This window comes from Dreissena polymorpha, chromosome 1 (assembly GCF_020536995.1).
Source record: "Dreissena polymorpha isolate Duluth1 chromosome 1, UMN_Dpol_1.0, whole genome shotgun sequence".
Classification (NCBI taxonomy): Eukaryota; Metazoa; Mollusca; class Bivalvia; order Myida; family Dreissenidae; genus Dreissena; species Dreissena polymorpha.
In genome coordinates, this window is record NC_068355.1 from 105,202,275 (window position 1) to 105,222,017 (window position 19,743).

Below are 19,743 nucleotides of genomic sequence, written 5' to 3' on the forward strand. Positions count from 1 at the left end.
TAATAGATACATTGATCATGACTCGCAGATAACCCCCTTTGATTTTCAGGTCACTAGGTCAAAGGTCAAGGTCACGATGATCCGAAATAGTAAAATGGTTTCCGGATGATAACTCAAGAACGCTTAGATCTAGGATCATGAAACTTCATAGGTACATTGATCATGACTCGCAGATGACTTCTATTGATTTTCAGGTCACAAGGTCAAAGGTCAAGGTCACGGTGACCCGATATAGTAAAATGGTTTCCAGATGATAACTCAAGAACGCTTATGCCTAGGATCATGAAACTTCATAAGTACATTGATCATGACTCGAAGATGACCCCTATTGATTTTCAGATCACTAGGTCAAGGGTCAAGGTCACGGTGACCTGAAATAGTAAAATGGTTTCTGGATGATAACTCAAGAACGCTTATGCCTAGGTTCATGAAACTGCATAGGTATATTGATCATGACTCGCAGATGACCCCTATTGATTATCAGGTCACTAGGTCAAAGGTCAAGGTTACAGTGCCAAAAAACGTATTCACACAATGGCTGTCAAGGTCACGGTGACTCAACTTAGAAAAATGGTTTCCGGATGATAACTCAAGAATGCTTACGCCTAGGATCATGAAACTTCATAGGTACATTGATCGTGACTCGCAGATGAAATAATGATGAAACTTGACCAGGATGTTTGTCTGGACAATATCTAGGTCAAGTTTGACATTTGGTAAAGATTGAATGAACCGACTCCTCTCAGGTGAGCAAACTAGGGCCATCTTGGCCCTCTTGTTATAATATTGAGATAAAATTAATACTATATTTACATAACCGGACTCAAATGTAAAAAAAACTCAGTCTTATTTGCATTTCTGAAAAAAAAATCCACTTGAGGACTTAGGTTTATTATTATTTTTGAACATTTAGACTTATTAGTCACTAAGAATTATATTTCAAAATAAATCCTTACATTAATTTGAATACAGTATGTACATTTATTTTAAACATATTCTAAGCTACTGTTTATTTACTAACTTTTTATTAACTAACTATTTACTAATGCCAAAGTATTAATGTACAAAATGTAAAAAAATACTAAATTATTCAAGAGAATTATCATTTTATGTTTTTTAAAGTTAAACTGCTAAAGATTTAGATCACACAATAAATGATAGTAAATTGAAATAAATTGCTAAAATAAGTGTGTGATTTAAATGTGTAGCAACCCAAATTTTGAATATTGATTATTAATTTTTAATTTAAAACAATTTAACAATTTCCAAATTGTAAAATATAAATTTCAAAATGATCATGAAGCAATGAAAGTCAAATCAAAACTAACTCTTTTCATGACACTGGGACTGGGCTGGATATGGACAGGATGTGGAAATGGTCAGGTGTGAATCCCTAAGACATTCTTGTGAAAAAAATCTTGCTAAATTACATGGGTGGAATTTGTCATCCTTTGGAATATGCCATCCTTGTTTATTTGAAAGAATGTGCCAATCAACATCTTGGATCATTTTTAACTGATCATTAAACAGAAACAGAAACACAACACAGTTACTAATTAATTTATTTTTATTTCAAATGATCAATTTTTATTCATAATATCATGGTATATATCAAGAACAATTTTTAGTTTTGTAAAACATTTAATGAAAGTTTAAATATATTTTAAACAGAAACACAACACAATTACAAATTAATTAATTTTATTTTATTTCAAATCATAAATTTTTACTCATAATATTATGGTATACAGCAAAAACAATTTTTAGTTTTGTAAAACATTTAATGAAAATTTTAATATATTTTTTGTAATAAATATTAATTAAAATGAATAAAAAAAATATGGATGTGTTAAAATTGTTACAATAATATCATTTCAGAAGTTTTTTGTATTAAATAATATTTTTTGTATGAAATAATATTTTAAATGAAGAATATTATTTAATTATCACCCAACAATGTTCCAGATCAATCATAAATATGATAATTTTATCAAATTGTGTATTTAATCACTGGACATCAAACATTTCAATCAGTCTCAAGTTCTTATAAACAAAATATAGAATTGTGAAAAACAACATCTTTTGATCATTTCATAAATATTGAAGAATGATTAACAATCAATTTTTATTTAAATAGATTAACTTATAAACTTAAACAGAAACTTTATATAATATGTCGCTATATTACTATTTCTTTCATAGTCTTATAGACATACAACAAAATTAAATTAAAAATAACACTACTCACTGATAACGCAATAACAACACCAACATTTATTGGTATAACTGAATTGCTCCTTCATTAACGGTTCTTCAATCACATACTTAATTTTCTCCTACCTCAATATCGAGATAATAAAAAAATGTTGGGAGGAGAAAAGTCTAGGGTTTGGGAGGAGTACAGACCAGGGGAGAAACGTCCAGGGGGGAAAAAGACCGGAAACCATGTATATTGACCTCATATTTATAGGAGTAGATATTATGTTAAAGGGGCCTTTTCACAGGTTTTGACATGTTTTGAAGTTAGTCATTAAACGCTTTATATTGATAAATGTAAACATTGGATCTTAAAAGCTCCAGTTAAAAATCCAGAATAAAATTCTTTAAAAAAGTAGTCCGCAGCAGGGCTCGAACCAGTGACCCCCTTAGTCCTGGAGTAAAAACGCATTAGCCTGCTCGACTATTCTGCCAAGTATAAATGGTTGACGTATTTTATACCTAATATAAGCAGTCTTTGTAGTTTCACACAATTAAACAACAACAACATAACTCTCCAAATTATTCAATCGTTTCGCGTTGCAACCCTTTATAATTTTTAAATCGTTAAAAGATGCATATAATGGCTATATTAGACCATGGTAAATGTTCAGTAATACTGTTTCCTAAAAATAACATAACTAAAACGAAAATTTGCGAATCCGATACAACTTTTTTCAATTTTTGTCAATTTACCAAGACGTGAAAAGATCCCTTTAAAGTTAAATGAACTGTATCCCAGTAAAAGAGACATTAAGGCAATTGTGGCCAGTTTAGATCCAGTTCAGCCTGCAGTTGCTTGAAAGCTGTTTGTTTAAGAGCGGTTTTCTGACAATGACAAATAGTTAAATTGGATACTGATTAGACTGCCCTTTTCTTGTGACCTGGCTAATTAAATTCAGAAGCCTGGTAACAGTTTAATGTGAATAAACCCCCTTCGGAAGAAACCCCCTTCTCTAAAAACGGCATAGCGGAACAAACCCCCTATTCAAAACCTATAATATCACTTTAAATGAATGTGCGAAAATCGGATGAAAGAAGTGTACCGGCCTTTTGTTCATAAGATGTTAATGGTACAAATTAAATATTCAAGCTATGAATCTCAATTCAACAGTGAAAAACTCGCATAATATCACTTTAAAAGAAGGTGCGAAAAATTGATTAAAGGAGTGTACCGGTCGTTAGTTCACAAGTTGTTAATGATACACATTAAATAGTCAAGTTGTGAATCTCAAACATCGTTATCGCGTTAAACATCGTGTTGGAGAGATAAAATTAACACCCTTTCAATGTCATAAACAAGTGCTATGATCGTTAATTTATTAAGCTTCAATAATAATTAGCTTAATTGATATGTTTCTAGAACAAAATATTTCAATTTATTCCATAAAAATATAATAATCATGTCAAAGGAAATTAAATGGCCGGTATCTAAACAAAAGCATAAGCGCCAAGACCTTAGCATCAGTTCGGTGCGTTACGACCGCGCACTACTTTGTTCTCTCTTCATTCCTTATTTACTTTCATTTTTAAACCATTTTTTTCTATCGTATACAGAATTCTATTCTCCTTAGCAAGATGTAATATTTAAAACTGAACTCCAAATATAAACGCTACAAATCGGTATAAAGTACGAACATGTCAACCTAGATTCTAAAACTCCAAACTCTTTTTCGGAAATGAATGAAAGGCGAAAATCATGATACTTTTCACCATTATCAACAATAGCCAGTACATTAAAGGACATTGATTTTAATTAAATGAAGGTTTGAAAATGTATTTCCAAACTGCTTTGTGCTGATTAAAGAAGTGTACCGGCAGTTTGCTAACAACTTGATAATGATGAGATGTTCGTGTGAATTTGACTTGAATTCGTTAAACTGAGATTATAAGAGTTTTATTAAATTGTACTATATTGATAAAAATATGTTACAATAACCCAAAATAGGCAAGAACATTTTTACATTGAAGATGAATTTAATAAAATGCGACATCGACAAATTAGCGCCCTGCGCCGATCGTGACGACGATATTACGTCCATATTTTCCCACAAAAACCGAAGCATTCGTCTTTTTATTAGGATCGGAGTTAGTGTGCCTGTGTCGTAAGAATAGCTAGCGTATTTACAAAATATTTTACAAAAACGTGCATATTCTCTCTTTATGGAAGGGGGTTTGTTCCGCTATGGAAGGGGGTTTATTCCGCTACGGAAGGGGGTTAATTCCGCATATGCAAAACTAGGAAGGGAGTTTGTTCCGCGTATGCAAAATATGAAAGGGGGTTGGTTCCGCTATGCCGTTTTTGGGGAAGGGGGTTTCTTCCGAAGGGGGTTTCTTCCGTACACCGTTTAATGTTAAGGTTACGAATGTGTCAGACCAGGGCCTGGATTTTGAAATCTAGGACATGCATGGTCAGAAGATGTCATTTAAGATTATACATTTTTTCAAACACATACAACTGCATACAAATATAAATAGTAAAATGCACTAAGTCAGAAGGCATTTGACTTCGGCTGGTGCCTTGGCACACCAGGTGTTTCGTTTGCAATAGTTTGATGGACTCACTACTTGGATGTGTAGTTACATTATTTACAGTATATCAAACAGTATTTAGCATGAACCAATGATTTTTTCAAACATAAATAATTGATGTAAATGCTTGAAGGAATAATATTTAAGGTTTAAGAAGGCATTTTCTTTTTGTTTTAAAGGATATCTTTGAAAATTATATTTTTTATGAATTTTTTGGCAACATGGGGTAACGCATTTAAAAAAAATGTAATTAATTTTCTGACAAAAAACTGGTACCATGAGTAGCATGAAACAATACTTTTTTAAACATTTGTAATTGATGAAAAATGATTGCAAAAATAATATATAGGGTCTAATAAAGCATTTTATTTTTTATTTTAATAGGTTACTCTGAAAATTCTATTTTTCATGTTTTTTTTTTGCAACAAGGAGGGGTTATGAAATTTAAAAAAATGTTACTGGATTTTTAGACCAAAACTGGTACTATGATAATACTATGACGCACTTCGCCAAAACATTTATAATTATATTGTTTATTCTTGAAAATGTTTTTCCCATATTCACTAAAAATAACACTTTTGATCAGAAAATGTATATATAATGATGTTTACTTTTATTTACAAGAATCATAATGCCTCTTTTTAGTTGTATTCAGCCACAAGCTCTTGTCAGCCACTTAAGGGTTATATGTTGCCTTTCTTTTACTAAATGCAAAATAATTCTACACTTTGAGACATTCATAAAATATTTTATGTCTTTACAACACTAACAGGCTAATAAATTTATATATCAAGTACTTCCATACTAACGGGACCATTCTAGGCGGGCAACCTAGCAACCTTGATTTGTTCATATCTTCCTATCAATCTCTTATATGTGTTATGAATCATTTGTTCGGAGAACATTTAATGTTTGTTATAACTTTTAAATAATTCAATGTTCAAAGTGATATTGTTATCGACGGATAAACCAACATACTGATTAAAAGGGAATATTTTATTAATTACTTGCATTTTATCTTACAAGAGAAATATTTGCCTAAATGTTTTTCAAACTATAGAGAAATCTATATACACATAATAATTGATGACGTTTATCAAAAAAAAAAACATTTATGAAATGGAAGTTTAAAGATAAAAATAAATAATGTAAGTTTAATCAGATATTCGTAATAATTTCCAATATAATTGAGTGTCTGAGCAATGTGGATGAATGAATATATCGGATAAAACGAACACTTGTCTACACTTGTTTTTGTAAGCATTTAGACAGTGTCCCTCCCCAAAATCAAGGAATTATTACTTGTCATTCATTTGTGTAATGGTATACAATAATTTTGTGGTAGAATATTTGAGAAAAACATTAGAAACGAAACTTGTCAGTGATGAAATTTTCCATATGGTTATGGAAATTACCGATCGTCAGTTTCCGAAAAACAATACGTCACGGTTTCCAAAAATATGATGGTTGTGTCCATAGATTTTGGTGTTAATGAACATTACTGGTTTATATTTTAATAATTTCGATTCTCATTTGATTAATAGGTAATTTCAAGGCTGATGAATTTGAAATATGCAAGCTATTCTTTCGTTTTTCATATGTCTGTCGATACATCTGTACAATCGGTAATTTCCGTAACCACTCGTTAAATTGTAGCAGACAAAAGTTTAAATATTTTTTTTTATGTTTTACACTAATATTCTACCTCTTTCTTGCTAAAAACTAATGCATAAATTATTTAAAAGTAATATTGCATCGTTTTCAGCCAGGAACACTGTCTATGACCGCGAAAAAAACCCATAAACTTTTTGATTTACGATATTTACTTTATAAATAGCTTGCATGCGGCATGGCATTGCATGTTCCGCAAGATAAATATCTCGACTTTATTTATTGGATGATTTCGGACTGTTTCATCCAATCAGAAAATAGCTTTTAAACGTAATTTAGACCCATGTTTAGCGAGATAATTAAGTACCACTTTTTATACACTGCCAAATTGTGACATAACAAGTTGCCTCCCTTGTTGGTTCATGCTACTGTATTATTATGCCCCCCTTCGAAGAAGAGAGGGTATATTGTTTTGCACATGTCGGTCCGTATGTCCGTATGTCTGTCCACCAGATGGTTTCCGGATGATAACTCAAGAATGCTTATGCCTAGGATCATGAAACTTCATAGGTACATTGATCATGACTCGCAGATGACCCATATTGATTTTGAGGTCACTAGGTCAAAGAGCAAGGTCACGGTGACCCGAAATAGTAAAATGGTTTCCTAATGATAACTCAAGAACACTTATGCCTAGGATCATGAAACTTCATGTGTACATTGACCATGACTCGCAGATGACCACTATTGATTTTGAGATCACTAGGTCAAAGGTCATGGTCACGGTGACCCGATATAGTAAAACGGTTTCCGGATGATAACCCAAGAACGCTTATGCCTAGGATCATGAAACTTCATAGGTTCATTGATCATGACTCGCAGATGAACCCTATTGATTTTCAGGTCACTAGGTCAGAGGTCAAGGTCACGGTGACCCGAAATAGTAAATGGTTTCCGGATGATAACTCAAGAACGCTTATGCCTAGGATCATGAAACTTCATAGAGACATTGATCATGACTCGCAGATGACCCCATTTGAGGTCACTAGGTCAAAGGTCACGGTGACCCAAAATAGTTAAATGGTTTCCGGATGATAACTCAAGAACGCTTATGCCTAGGATCACGAAACTTCATAGGTACATTGATCATGACTCGCAAATGACCCCTTATGATTTTCAGGTCACTAGGTCAAAGGTCAAGTGACTCAACTTTAAAAAATGGTTTTCAAATGATAACTCAAGAATGCTTACGCCTATGATCATGACACTTCTTAGGTACATTGATGATGACTCGCAGATGACCCCTATTGACTTTCAGGTCACTAGGTCAAAAGACAAGGTAACAGACACTTGACACAGTAAAATGGTTTCCGTATGATAACACAAGAAAGCTTACGCGTAGGATCATGAAACTTCATAGGTACATTCATCATGACTCGCAGATAACCCCTATTGATGTTCAGGGCATTAGGTCAAAGGTCAAGGTCACAGTGAGTCAAAACAGTTTAATGATTTCCGGATGATAACTCAAGAATGCTTACGTCTAGGATCATGAAACTTCATAGGTACATTGATCATGACTTGCAGATTACCCCTATTGATGTTTAGGTCACTAGGTCAAAGGTCAAGGTCAAAGTGACTCAAAACAGTAAAATAGTATCCGGATTATAACTCAAAAATGCTTACGCTTAGGACCATTAAACTTCATAGGTACATTGATCATGACTGGTATATAACCCTTATTGATTTTCAGATCACTTGGTCAAAGGTCAAGGTCACAGTGACTCATAACAGTTAAAAGGTTTCCTGATGATAACTCAAAAATAGTAAGGCCTAGGATCATGAAATTCTTATGTAAATTGATCATGACTGGCAGATGATCCCTATTGATTTTCAGGTCACTAGGTCAAAGGTCAAGGTCACAGTGACAAAAAATGTATTCACACAATGGCTACCACTACAATTGACAGCCCATATGGGGGGCATGCATGTTTTACAAACAGCCCGTGTTTGTCTTATGTTGGTAAATATTCATCTCTGTCAATTCTAGGTTAAGTTTGAAAGTAGGTCATTTGTGGTCCAAACTAGGTCAACACACCAAATCACAGAAAAGGTTTGTGAACACTCCAGAGGTCACATTTTCTTCCAGATCTTCATGAAAATTGGACAGAATGTTATCTCGATGAAATAAAGTTTCAGTTTGAAAGTTGGAAGTTTGTCAAAAACTAGGTCATTAGGTCAAAATATAGAAAACTTCCTTTACCTTTCTACAGGTCACATTATCTTCCTGATTTTCATGAAAATTGCTAACAATGTCCATCTTAATCAAATCAAAAGCTGAATTTGCAAGTTGGTCCTGGCAGGCTAAAGCTAGGTTACAACTTAGTCAAATCATAAACAAGTTTTTGACACTATAGAAGGAGTTTGGGGTGAGCGATACAGGGCTATCTTGTTTTAGAACAGCCTGTAGTAAGAAAGGGAAGGTATTGTATTTGTTTCAAAAGTAACATATTATTGTTATTGGAAGTAACTGAGCAATTATATGATGTCATAGTTTTGGTTATTTTGCTCACTTGTTATGATGTGACAAGGTGAGCTTTTGTTATCACAATTTGTCTGTTGTATGTTATCCAAAGTTTATTGTGAACACATAAGATATCATTTCACAATGTTTAAATTTGGGTGTCACCTCTTTGCCAGATTCTTATGAAACTAGTCACCTCTATGTCATTTTGGGTTTTATATTCTATCAAAAATTAGGGCACTAGGTCAAATATAAGAAAAGGTCTGTTAATACTTTAGTGGTCACATTCTCTCTCTGATCCACTTGTAAATTGGTAAGAACATTATTTTAAATGATTTCAAAGTCAAGCTTGAAAGTAGCATATTCAACATTTAGGTCACAAGGTCTAGTTTCAGTGATTAACAGGTCACGTTCCAAAGTGGGTCATGTGCTTCCAAGCATTTGATCAATAACTAAAATCATTAAAATCTATGTTAACACTTACAATTGTTACCTGATCTTCATGGCAGTTGATCAGAATGTTCAAATAATTAAAAGTAGGAACTCTGTAACAAGGCTCAACTAGATAGGATAGACGCAAATAGTTTGTTCATACTCACAATGCCGTTTTTTCTAAATCTTCATGAAAAATTAGTTAACACCACTAGGAAACAATCAGTTTCAGGTGAGCCACATTGTGCTGTTAAAGCTTTCTATGTATAGTATAGATTGTTACAAAACCTTGTTTATCAATACAAATAAATGAAAAAAGGCTTCCAAAAAGTTGTAGTCTTGGATGATATATTCCTCAACTTATAATCTACGACAATCTTTTGAGAAGAAAAACAAAATTTGACTATTATTATACCCCAACAAACTGTGATTCGGGGCTAGCACAGGAATTCTTAATTATGTTCCTCGAAAAATAATGGGTTAGCATATTGTTGCTGTTTTATCCAGTTGTCTGGACCATTACTCCTAAAAGAATTGTAAGTTCAAATATGAGATATTTAGGTAAATAAATTTCATTGAAGGGAGTGCAAAGTCCAAGAACGAAAACGATTGCACCACAACCATTAACTATTGACCTGCGGATAAATGACAAGCAATAAAAATTACACAATTGCGGTGATGTAGATTTACTTAAATGGATGCTTATTTATTTTATGCTTTCCGGTGATTTATACAGAAATATCAGTGAAATAAACTGGTTTTTTACTGTTTTAAACAGTGAAAGATAACAGTGAAAATATCGATATTTTTTGCAGTTTAAAAATCGATATTCCATCGAATCCAACAAATATCCTCTATAGCCCTTTTCGGAAAGTGTCGCTGGATACTCTTTAAAGGAGTTATAAATAGTTACGCTAAGCGCCCTCTCTCACTTCCGGGTAGTATTGCACTTCACCGAGATAATAACAATTCGTTCAAAGTTAATCCACATAATAAACAATGCCGTCGCATCAACGATATTGCTGTGTATGTAAGAACTTTGGTGGGAAGGTTATTGATGGAATGAAAGTATCGATGCATCGATTTCCAGCCGATTTGAGGCTCAGGAAGGTCTGGATCCAGCGTTGCAAGAATGCTCGTTCGAACTTTGTTTTTGTCAACAGTGATCAAAGAAGGCTATGTGGGGTTCACTTTGTTGGGCGACGTGGACCAACCAAGGGAGATCCTCTTCCTTGTTTCTTCCAACAGGCAGCTGGGGGAGAAAAGGTCTACAAACTGACGGTAATTTATTTTTCATCAGGTTTTTTGTTTGTGTTTTTGAAAGAAAAAAAATGTTTTCACCAATCCTTCACCATGCTCATAAACGATTCCGAACGATAAGTAAATCGAGCCTACTATTCATTCAAATCAGTGATTCCTTGTGGTACAATCAAGCATGGGATAAGGGGAGACATACCAATGGCACAGTTCATGATTTATTTTATGTAGCTCACAGCCGAGGATCGAACCAATGGTATCTGATATTTTTAAGCCGATATGTTGCCACTAGGCTATATGAGGTCTCAAGAATGAACATGGGTCAGTTACTCTTGCTCGTCCCATTTTTAAAGAAAAAAACTGAAGAAGTTATCGGTTTGGTGATGCCTTATTAAAATACAGAAAGACCTATAATCTTTACATCAAACTGCATTTTCTTTGCTTGTAAAAATGTATTTATTTTTTTCAGCTCAACGACTTTGGAAAGTTTACACCAGTACCCGCCATAATCCGTAATCAGTGTGAGCAAGCGCAACCGGAGATGATTTCTGTGGGTACTCAAACGGACGATATGAGAGTTCCCAGAAGTGCATCAACCCAGACTACTATTGAAACGTCTACAGCTGGGATATAAGTAGATCGGTCTAGCTTCACCTTTGAGGATGTAAGAGATGAGGACAGTAAGGTGTTGTTCTACACTGGTATACCAAATGCTGAAACGTTTGAATGTTTGTTTGACGAGGTCAGTGTTGGAATGCCAGAGAGTGATTCTGGTCGACCCAAGTCCTTGAGACTTCTTGATGAGTTTTTCATGGTTTTGATGCGACTTAGGCTGGGACTTTTGCTTGAGGACTTGGCTGACAGGTTCCATGTGTCTGTGGGAACCTGCAGCACAATTTTTAATCGATGGGTTGATTACATGGACTCCGGTTCAAGTTTCCTAGTTAAATTCCCATCAAGGAAGAACATCAATGACACAATGCCAGAGCGATTCAGGAGGAAATACCCGAAGTGTTGCATAATCATAGACTGTACAGAAATAAGGACCGAGACACCGTGTTCTCTGCCGATGAAGTCCCTTTTATACAGTGACTACAAGTCAAGTATGACATGGAAATCATTGATTGGAATAAGCCCATCGGGGATTGTGACATTTGTATCTGACTTATATCCAGGCAGTATAAGCGATAAACAAATAACAAAGCAGTGTGGACTAGTGAACTTGTGTGAAGAGGGAGATGCGATAATGGTGGATAAGAGTTTTTTTATTGCTGACTTGACAACACCTAGGGGAGTTGAACTCATAATACCCCCTTTCAAAAACAAGAAGAGACAGTTTCTCCCCCATGAAGTTGAGGCTACCCAAACTATTTCCAATCTTAGGATTCATGTGGAGCGAGAAATGGAACGAATTAAAAACTTTCGAATTGTCCAGGGTACAATGCCTTTTACCATGTCGACACAGGCATCAAAAATTTGGAAAATGTGTGTTCGATTAACAAATTTATTGCCACCATTGGTGCCAAGCAGGTGAACATTTGAAATTAAAATATAGTGTGTATAGTAACTGAAATAGTCTTACTATTATAAACTGAAAAAGTTGCTTCCAAAAACTAGTACAAATTAAGTTTGAAGCTAAACAAGTAAATTTTGTGAGATTACAATAAATTAGAAGTGTTTGACCATTATATGTATAGTATAAGTAATATACTATGTAATTATGTGAATAATACTTTACTTCAAATATTACAGTCAGCATTCATTTGTGAAAATAAAATTAATACTGATTATTATTTTCTTGTCTCATTTTCCATACAAACATTTTCAGGCAAACAAAGAAAATTGTGTTTCTGCGTTAGTGGCAATATATTTATACATGTTTTGTAGCTCAAAAGCAGTTTTGCAAGACCAACAAAATTATAAGACTGAAATTCTGATAAATATTGTACTGGATTCAAGTTAACATAAATTCATTGACACAGAACGCTGACAACACAGATATCTTTTGTATACCTCAGTAAATGTTTATCTTTGAGTTTTAATACTACTCCTGAAGACTTAATCAGCAGTTAAATTATAATTGGGATAATAAACCAAGATTTCTGATACAAGTAGTAACATGCTATTAACTCGCAGTCTGTTCAGGTTTTATGCTGTTTGCTGCTCATCAGTATCTAAACGTTGGAAATGAATTTAAAATTTAGTAATGGTGATCTTACATTCATAATTGTAACTATTCTCAAAAGAATGCACTCCATTTCTTTTAAATCTTTCTGACATATGTGAAATAAGCCAAGCTGAATTCAATCTGATATTAATTTCTGTCAATGTGATTTTGTCATCTTTACAACATTCAATTTTAAATTAATAATATCATCATGAAACAGTTTTGTTATCACTCAGCACATTATTTGTTCATAATTCATTACAACTTCCTAAAATAGTTTCAGTCCACGTTGTACACTTCTCGAATAAAGTTCTGGCAAAAATGCATATTGGTAGAAAGTCTTCAGTTTCCCTAACATATGTGACCAGCATTCCTCACTGAAACTGATCCTTTCCACGGACATACCACCTAATGTCCAGATTACAAAGTCACACCACTTTTTTCCAGTAAGCGCCATCTGACCCTGAACTTCGTAGTAGTATTTATGGCCAGTTTTAAGTTTACATGTACCAGTTTCTGGGTCTAAGTAACTGCAAAAATCAGGATCTGTAGCACAGTCATTTGGGTGAAGATTTCTCCATTTGTCTGATGCTGGACACTTAACCTCAAGGACACCAGTTTCACTTCGTCCGTGCTCAGTATAACTAATAATCCCATCAGGACTGGCACCCAAGTACGGGATGTCTGGTTTCACAAATAAACCACACTGGGATATTTTAATGTCTGGATGATTTTTGTTCATTGTTAATTCATATTTTCTTCTGGCAGCAGCCTCATGTTTTATTCCCCATGCCACATATTTGTTATTGACACTGGTGTATAACATTCTCTTTATGATACTTTCACGCGGAGTCTCTTGTTTCAGTAAAATTACTTCACCGAAATTGGATGCAGTTACACGTAATTTTCTTTCATCTTCCCAAAGTACGTTCTTTCCCTGACCTCTGGTTAATTTTTCAACACTTTCGCATTCAAGTTCATCCATTTGAAGCGTATCCATCATTTTCGCCATTTTATCCTTCACAGTTTCACTATTCAGATCTACACTGTCACTAAAGTTATATCCAATTTTTATAAACTTTGGTAATTTCACCTCTTTCTTCTCTTCTACAAAGTTCAAAAGCCATCCTGCTGTTGGGTTGCACTTTTCGAGTTTTGAACGGAAACTGTTCTCATTTACAGAAATTGCAAAAAGTTCTTTTCTGTTGTTTTTTTTTCAACTGGCTCTAATTTTGACTCAAAGGTATGTTTTCGAAATGTTAATTCGCTAGACTTTTTAGGCGTTAGCTTTCTTTTCCGGGGATTATTAAATCTGTCCCACACGCATTTTTTTGAGGTTGATGCTAGAGTACCGTCCTTCTTTTTAGCAGTGAGGTCAGAAAGGGCATACATCAATGCACCGATATGGTTACATGCTTCTCCGCTCCTGAAAATATATAAACATAATAATTAGACATACTTTCAAACTGCACATTGTTTTTTGCTCGAGCGTCTAAATTTTGATGAAAATTTCCCAGAAACTGGTCCATCCCGAGAATAGCTTGTGACCAGTATATAGATATATGGTAATGATTCGTATAATGCCGGATCAGGGATCGTAACAGAGGCATATCTCTTGATAAATTATTTATAGCATTGTTTCAATATTGCAAGAACTTAGATAAAAATCTGTTTACACTCACCCGGCTGTGCAATTACATTCTGCTGAATGAACCTGTCCAGTGACCTTTGACAGACAGAGCCACACACTGTGATCTGGATTTTCTTTCACATTTGCACTAGGTAGAGATGGTAATACTTTGCATTTAACAAAACAATGTTCACATTTGTCACTTATCTCATGGTACAAAATACTGTGTACATGTCTGTCAACATAATACACTTTTGATCTCAATTGTTTTTTTGTGTTCATTTTCAGCACAAAATAATTGTAGATGTCACTATCTGTGAATGTAGGAAAGTCCATTAGGTCAATACTCCACGTGTTTAATACATCTGGATGTGGCAGCTTTTCACCGAGTGGCGTAACAAGTTTTTCTGTTTTCCTTTTTTCATAATTTACTTCCGCATTCCTGTGCACCTGTCGATCATTAAATCCTAGCTTTTGTACGCCTTTTGCCCTCAAGACAAGTTCATTATTATTCCCTGACACATACTGATTGTGAAATCGTAAATAATCCTTCAATTGTACAACACTTAATTTGTCAATTTCGATGTCAGAAAGATAACGATCCTTGTCTTTCTCATCTGACGCCATTGTTACTGGAAATCAATACTACCCGGCGATTGAGAACCTCCAATTTCGGAGAATACTCAGGGGAGATAAGCGACTTTCCGAAAAGGGCTATATATCCATCATCTTCGAAAGCATCGTCAAACCAGTACTTTCAGTACTTTGATTTAACACCTTGATGTTTATTACGCTCTGGGGCGTTTTTGATTTGTAACAGTTATCTCCCTGGGGTGAAACCATATATATATATGCTTATTTGCCCAATTACGAAATAAATATGGTTAATTGCCCTATGAAATGCACCTAATATGTTTTATGACCTTAAACTGGTAAACGAACACATGATGGAAGTGACACCAGATAAGCGAAAGAGGGAAGAAATATGGTGAAATAGGGCTGTAAGATGTACTGTATGTCCGAATATTTTGAGGACAAAAAAAAATTATTTTGCCAACAAGGGGGTGTCCGAAAATTAAGAGTGTCCAAAAACTTAATTACGTTATAAAGTAAAAACGGTAAATAACATTGTGCAACTTCAACGTTTAAATGCCATCTAGCAGTGTGAGTTTTAGCAAGATATCACAGGGTATGACGCGATACGAAACGATGAAGCAAGATTTGTAACCATATGAACAGATATTTTAGGATAATGAAAGGAAATGCATGATACGGCAGGATATGACAGGGTATAGAATGGTATACAAGGATATGAACAAATATAGAATGGCTTGCATTCATTTGACAAGATATAAACTGGTATGCGAGGACAATACGTGAATTAGTTTGCCATAATGTTAAAAGATAGGCAATGGTATGCAATGAAATGACACGATCTGGAATGGAATGCCAGAAAATGACAAGATGTGGAATGGTATGCAATGATATGACATGATATGGAATGGTATGGAAGGATAAGACAAGATATGGAAAGCTATCGTATATATGGATTGACATGGAAGTATAGGGCACGATATGTCAGAACATGTCTGGAGATGAAAGTATATAACAGGATATGCCTGCCATAGAAGACAAAAATAAACACGTATCTTTTATCTATCTATTAAAATTGGCAAATGTTCTAAATAACTAACAAATGAACATACAAAGTTGAACTATTTTCGGCTTAAGATTTACATATTGTTTAGATGCTGGTTAAAAATAAATTTCATTTTGAAACACATTCATTTTTCCTAATCCCTTAAAATACCACCACATGCAACCCTAAAATAAAACTTTAACATGCTAAGAGACCATCTTTGGCAATAATGACAGTGATCTTTACGAGACAAAGAACTTTGGTTTGTGTTATTAACATTGGCTTTTGAAAGGCTGTTAAGAGTTAAAGTGTCCGTGTGCTTAACATAATTGCACTTGTATCCTATAGTAACGGCTGCGCATAGCACAAACAAGTGTGTATATGTTCCAAATACCAATCTAATAAATATAAAACAGTAAGTAAACAATAAAGAAACAATTTAACTCAAGAAAGAAGTATTATAAGGTCATACATTCTATAAACATACGCTTATGTTTATCTAAATTTAAATGCCATATTTAATACAGGGTAATGCATGAGTAAAACGTCTTGATTTGATTAAAATGCACATTTATATGTAAGTATATTAAATGGCATTGTACATACCATTACAATACTGCAGATGTTTAAGAATATGATAGAAAAAACATACAATTTATTTATAAAAAAAACGCTTAAACTTAATGGTCATATTGATAAAATCGATATAAAAACATTAAAATGTAGACACAAAAAGTGCATTATAAATATAATGATGTTGTATTAATTCTCTTATCATTAGCTTCTCTTCGAACCTTGAAGTATGTACTGTATATTGTCATATGATTTGGACCTTTTGAAAGAAAGGCCACTCGAGTTGTGAAATCCTCCTTAATGGTGTGATGCGAATCATATAAACAGTGCTCAAGTGGACTTGAGAAGTCATTTCTTGTTCATAACGATTAAGTGACTAAAGTAAGGACTGCATTGCATTGTATGTTCGTGCGGAATTAAGTTATGAGTAAGTAACACATCTAATTTATCATAAAGATTCAGTGTGTTTTTACATAAAATAAATGGACAGCAATCAAAATAAAATTTGGTTTTTGTTCTAATTTTATTATGAAATATTTGATCTTTTATGGCCGATTGGATCCCATGTATCGGATCATTAAGTGTGAATATCGAAACGAATCGCCGTAAGGGTAACATTTACATTTTAAGATAGCATTGCTTTGTTATCTATTTATATATGAAATATGTAATATCAAAATCTTAAATACAATTAAACCAAAACCATTTACATATTACTTGTGTTTACTTTTTGCATACATCGCAACGCTTTACCAAAATATTGTGCTCTTTTAGCCAAGTGGCATGTTACATGTGTATGCACTGTTTAGTTCAAATTCTTAATTAACATGCACATGTTTGCCATTTTTTGACATGCCCAATCCCATCGGTTTCCAGGAGAATGGCCCGCCGAAATTTCGTGATCACCGCCCTCGTGTTGGTTTGTGTAGCATTTGTGCTCAGCGTCGTTGGGTATGCCATTCCGTACTGGGAGAGTTTGTCGAACGGACTGACCAGTGTGCACACAGGATTGTGGAAGGTGTGTTACTTCAATGGTGGCGAAAACACATGTGAAGACGTATCTCTCTTATATGGTTCAGGTATACAGTTGTGTTTAAAATACGGCAACATATAGCTTATGTTTTAAACAACGTGGAATAAAACGTATACATATTGCTTATTTATAGAATGCTAGTACATCTCTACATTGTTTTATTAAGTTCACATTAGCAATTGCCGTGAATGCTTTGACCCTATCGCTTGAGTATGCGTCCTGTGTTTGTTTTTTCGAATAACAGAACATTCTTTAAACACTACATAAAATTATGAATGAGTCACATAATTTCTACGAAGATCACTTTGTATATTTGCGATATGATGAGTTTTTAGTGTACGCTCTAAATTGCAATTCTTATTGGATGAAATGAGTCTTATCCAAATAAAAGGTATGCGAACGATTAATGTTCGGTTAACTTTATTATCTTCACTATTTTATGTTCACAAGATATGTTTCAAACTTAAGTTCAACTCACAGGATTAAAAGCTTTATTAAAAAATAAATATGTTTTGCCCATTACTAGGATCAGAAACTAGATTATAAATATCATTTGTCCAAGATCTGAGCCATGTCAGCGAAACGAGATCATCATGAAATTCTGAATCTTCTTTTTCAGAGATTCCCTCTTGGCTTTATGTTGTTCGTGCGTTCGTCCTGCTGGGTATACTCGGGGCTATAGCGGCAGGCGCGCTGACCTTTATGTACTTGAGGCAGGATTCGAACCTGTGGGCCCTGTCATCTACCATAGTGACATCGGGATCATGTACGTAGTGCGACGTAGCTAGTAACTGCAGATCTCGATAAAACAACACCACAACAAATATCCCATTATATAAGTGTACCTAAAGAGATTCAGTTTAATTTAAAGTATTGTGAAGGCTGTTATAAGTACCACATTTAACAGGTGTATATATTTTCACTAAATTGATTGTTTATGATTTAAAGTACAAAAACAACAACAATTTACTGTTCCCCAGGGGTGATGCTTGTTATCGGCGTTGCAACGTATAACACCAATAGGACCGGACTTCTCAACTTGGCGGCATCCTTCTACTTGGTGTCATTTTCGGATCTGCTGTGCCTCCTATCGGGGATCTTATTGATAGCTTCATGGCGACTCTCGCCTCCCGGATATCAAAGCATGTAATACAGGACATTCATTATATAATATTTGTATTCTTCAACAAAATCTATTTAGATTTCCATTTTGTTACTTAAGTGTTTCGAGATCGCCATCTGTCTATCAAGGATTAACATCAACACATATGTAAAACACAACTTTAAACAAATTGAATACACTCAAGACATCTGAGTTTATGCACATATATACATGCTTTATGTGCGATTTTGTCTGATCGGTTTTCGTCTATATGAATTATCGCACCCAGCCATTTTTTTTCGAAAAAAAAGTGTATGGCCTTGCAAGAGGACAAATATGAAATTATTACATAAACGATTGTTTACTGATGTGTTTGTGTTGCTTTAAAATAGTTATAATACATATAATGTTCTTAAAAGAATCAATGAGTGAACAACGTGGACTTCATTACAACTCTTCAAACCCGTTGTCATTTTACGGTTGTTCTCCGAAACTTGTCCGAGAAGTAAATATTATAAGTCTAATACTGTTTAATACCTTAACGTTTTGTTCAACAACTCTAGTTAATATGTCGATTTTCTTCATAAACACTATGCCTTTGTCTACTTTTTTTTAAACGTCGACTATACAGTTAGCTTTACATATACTATGAGCCACATGTAAATAAAGCAACAATAATAATGCATATCAACACAAACATACCAATATAACCAAAGTAATATGTTCGTTCATTGGATGGCTGCATGTAAAGCAAATAAAAGCATCCATATCTTGAAGCACATTGCCCTTTTATTCTATAATTCAGCGGAATCCACAATTGGTAATGTTTTACGTTTCGTTGAAAGAAATTGAAATTCTATTAGAACTGTTCAAAGTGATTAATAACGTTATAAATAAAACATGACTTAAATGTAGAGCGACTTTTGGCGAATTTAATCTAAAGCAAAATAAAGTTTAATATCCAAATTTAACTAAATTTCTATAAAT

The 19,743-nt window shown here is 34.0% G+C and overlaps 1 protein-coding gene across 3 annotated transcripts in view; it reads left to right on the forward strand.

Moving 5' to 3' along the window:
- LOC127865237 (uncharacterized) overlaps window positions 1-19,124 on the forward strand; it is a 45,212-nt gene extending 26,088 nt beyond the window's left edge. Inside the window, exons 1-4 of one of the 3 annotated variants that reach the window (XM_052405269.1) lie at window positions 16,888-17,048; window positions 17,498-17,700; window positions 18,274-18,420; window positions 18,635-19,124. In XM_052405269.1, coding sequence (XP_052261229.1) covers window positions 17,502-17,700; window positions 18,274-18,420; window positions 18,635-18,804 — 516 coding nt within the window. In that variant the 5' untranslated portion in view covers window positions 16,888-17,048; window positions 17,498-17,501 and the 3' untranslated portion in view covers window positions 18,805-19,124. Of the gene's footprint in view, window positions 1-16,887; window positions 17,049-17,170; window positions 17,227-17,497; window positions 17,701-18,273; window positions 18,421-18,634 lie in introns of those variants that run through there. The other 2 variants (XM_052405267.1, XM_052405268.1) reach the window with 2 other exon arrangements.
- The last annotated feature ends 619 nt before the right edge of the window (window positions 19,125-19,743 follow it).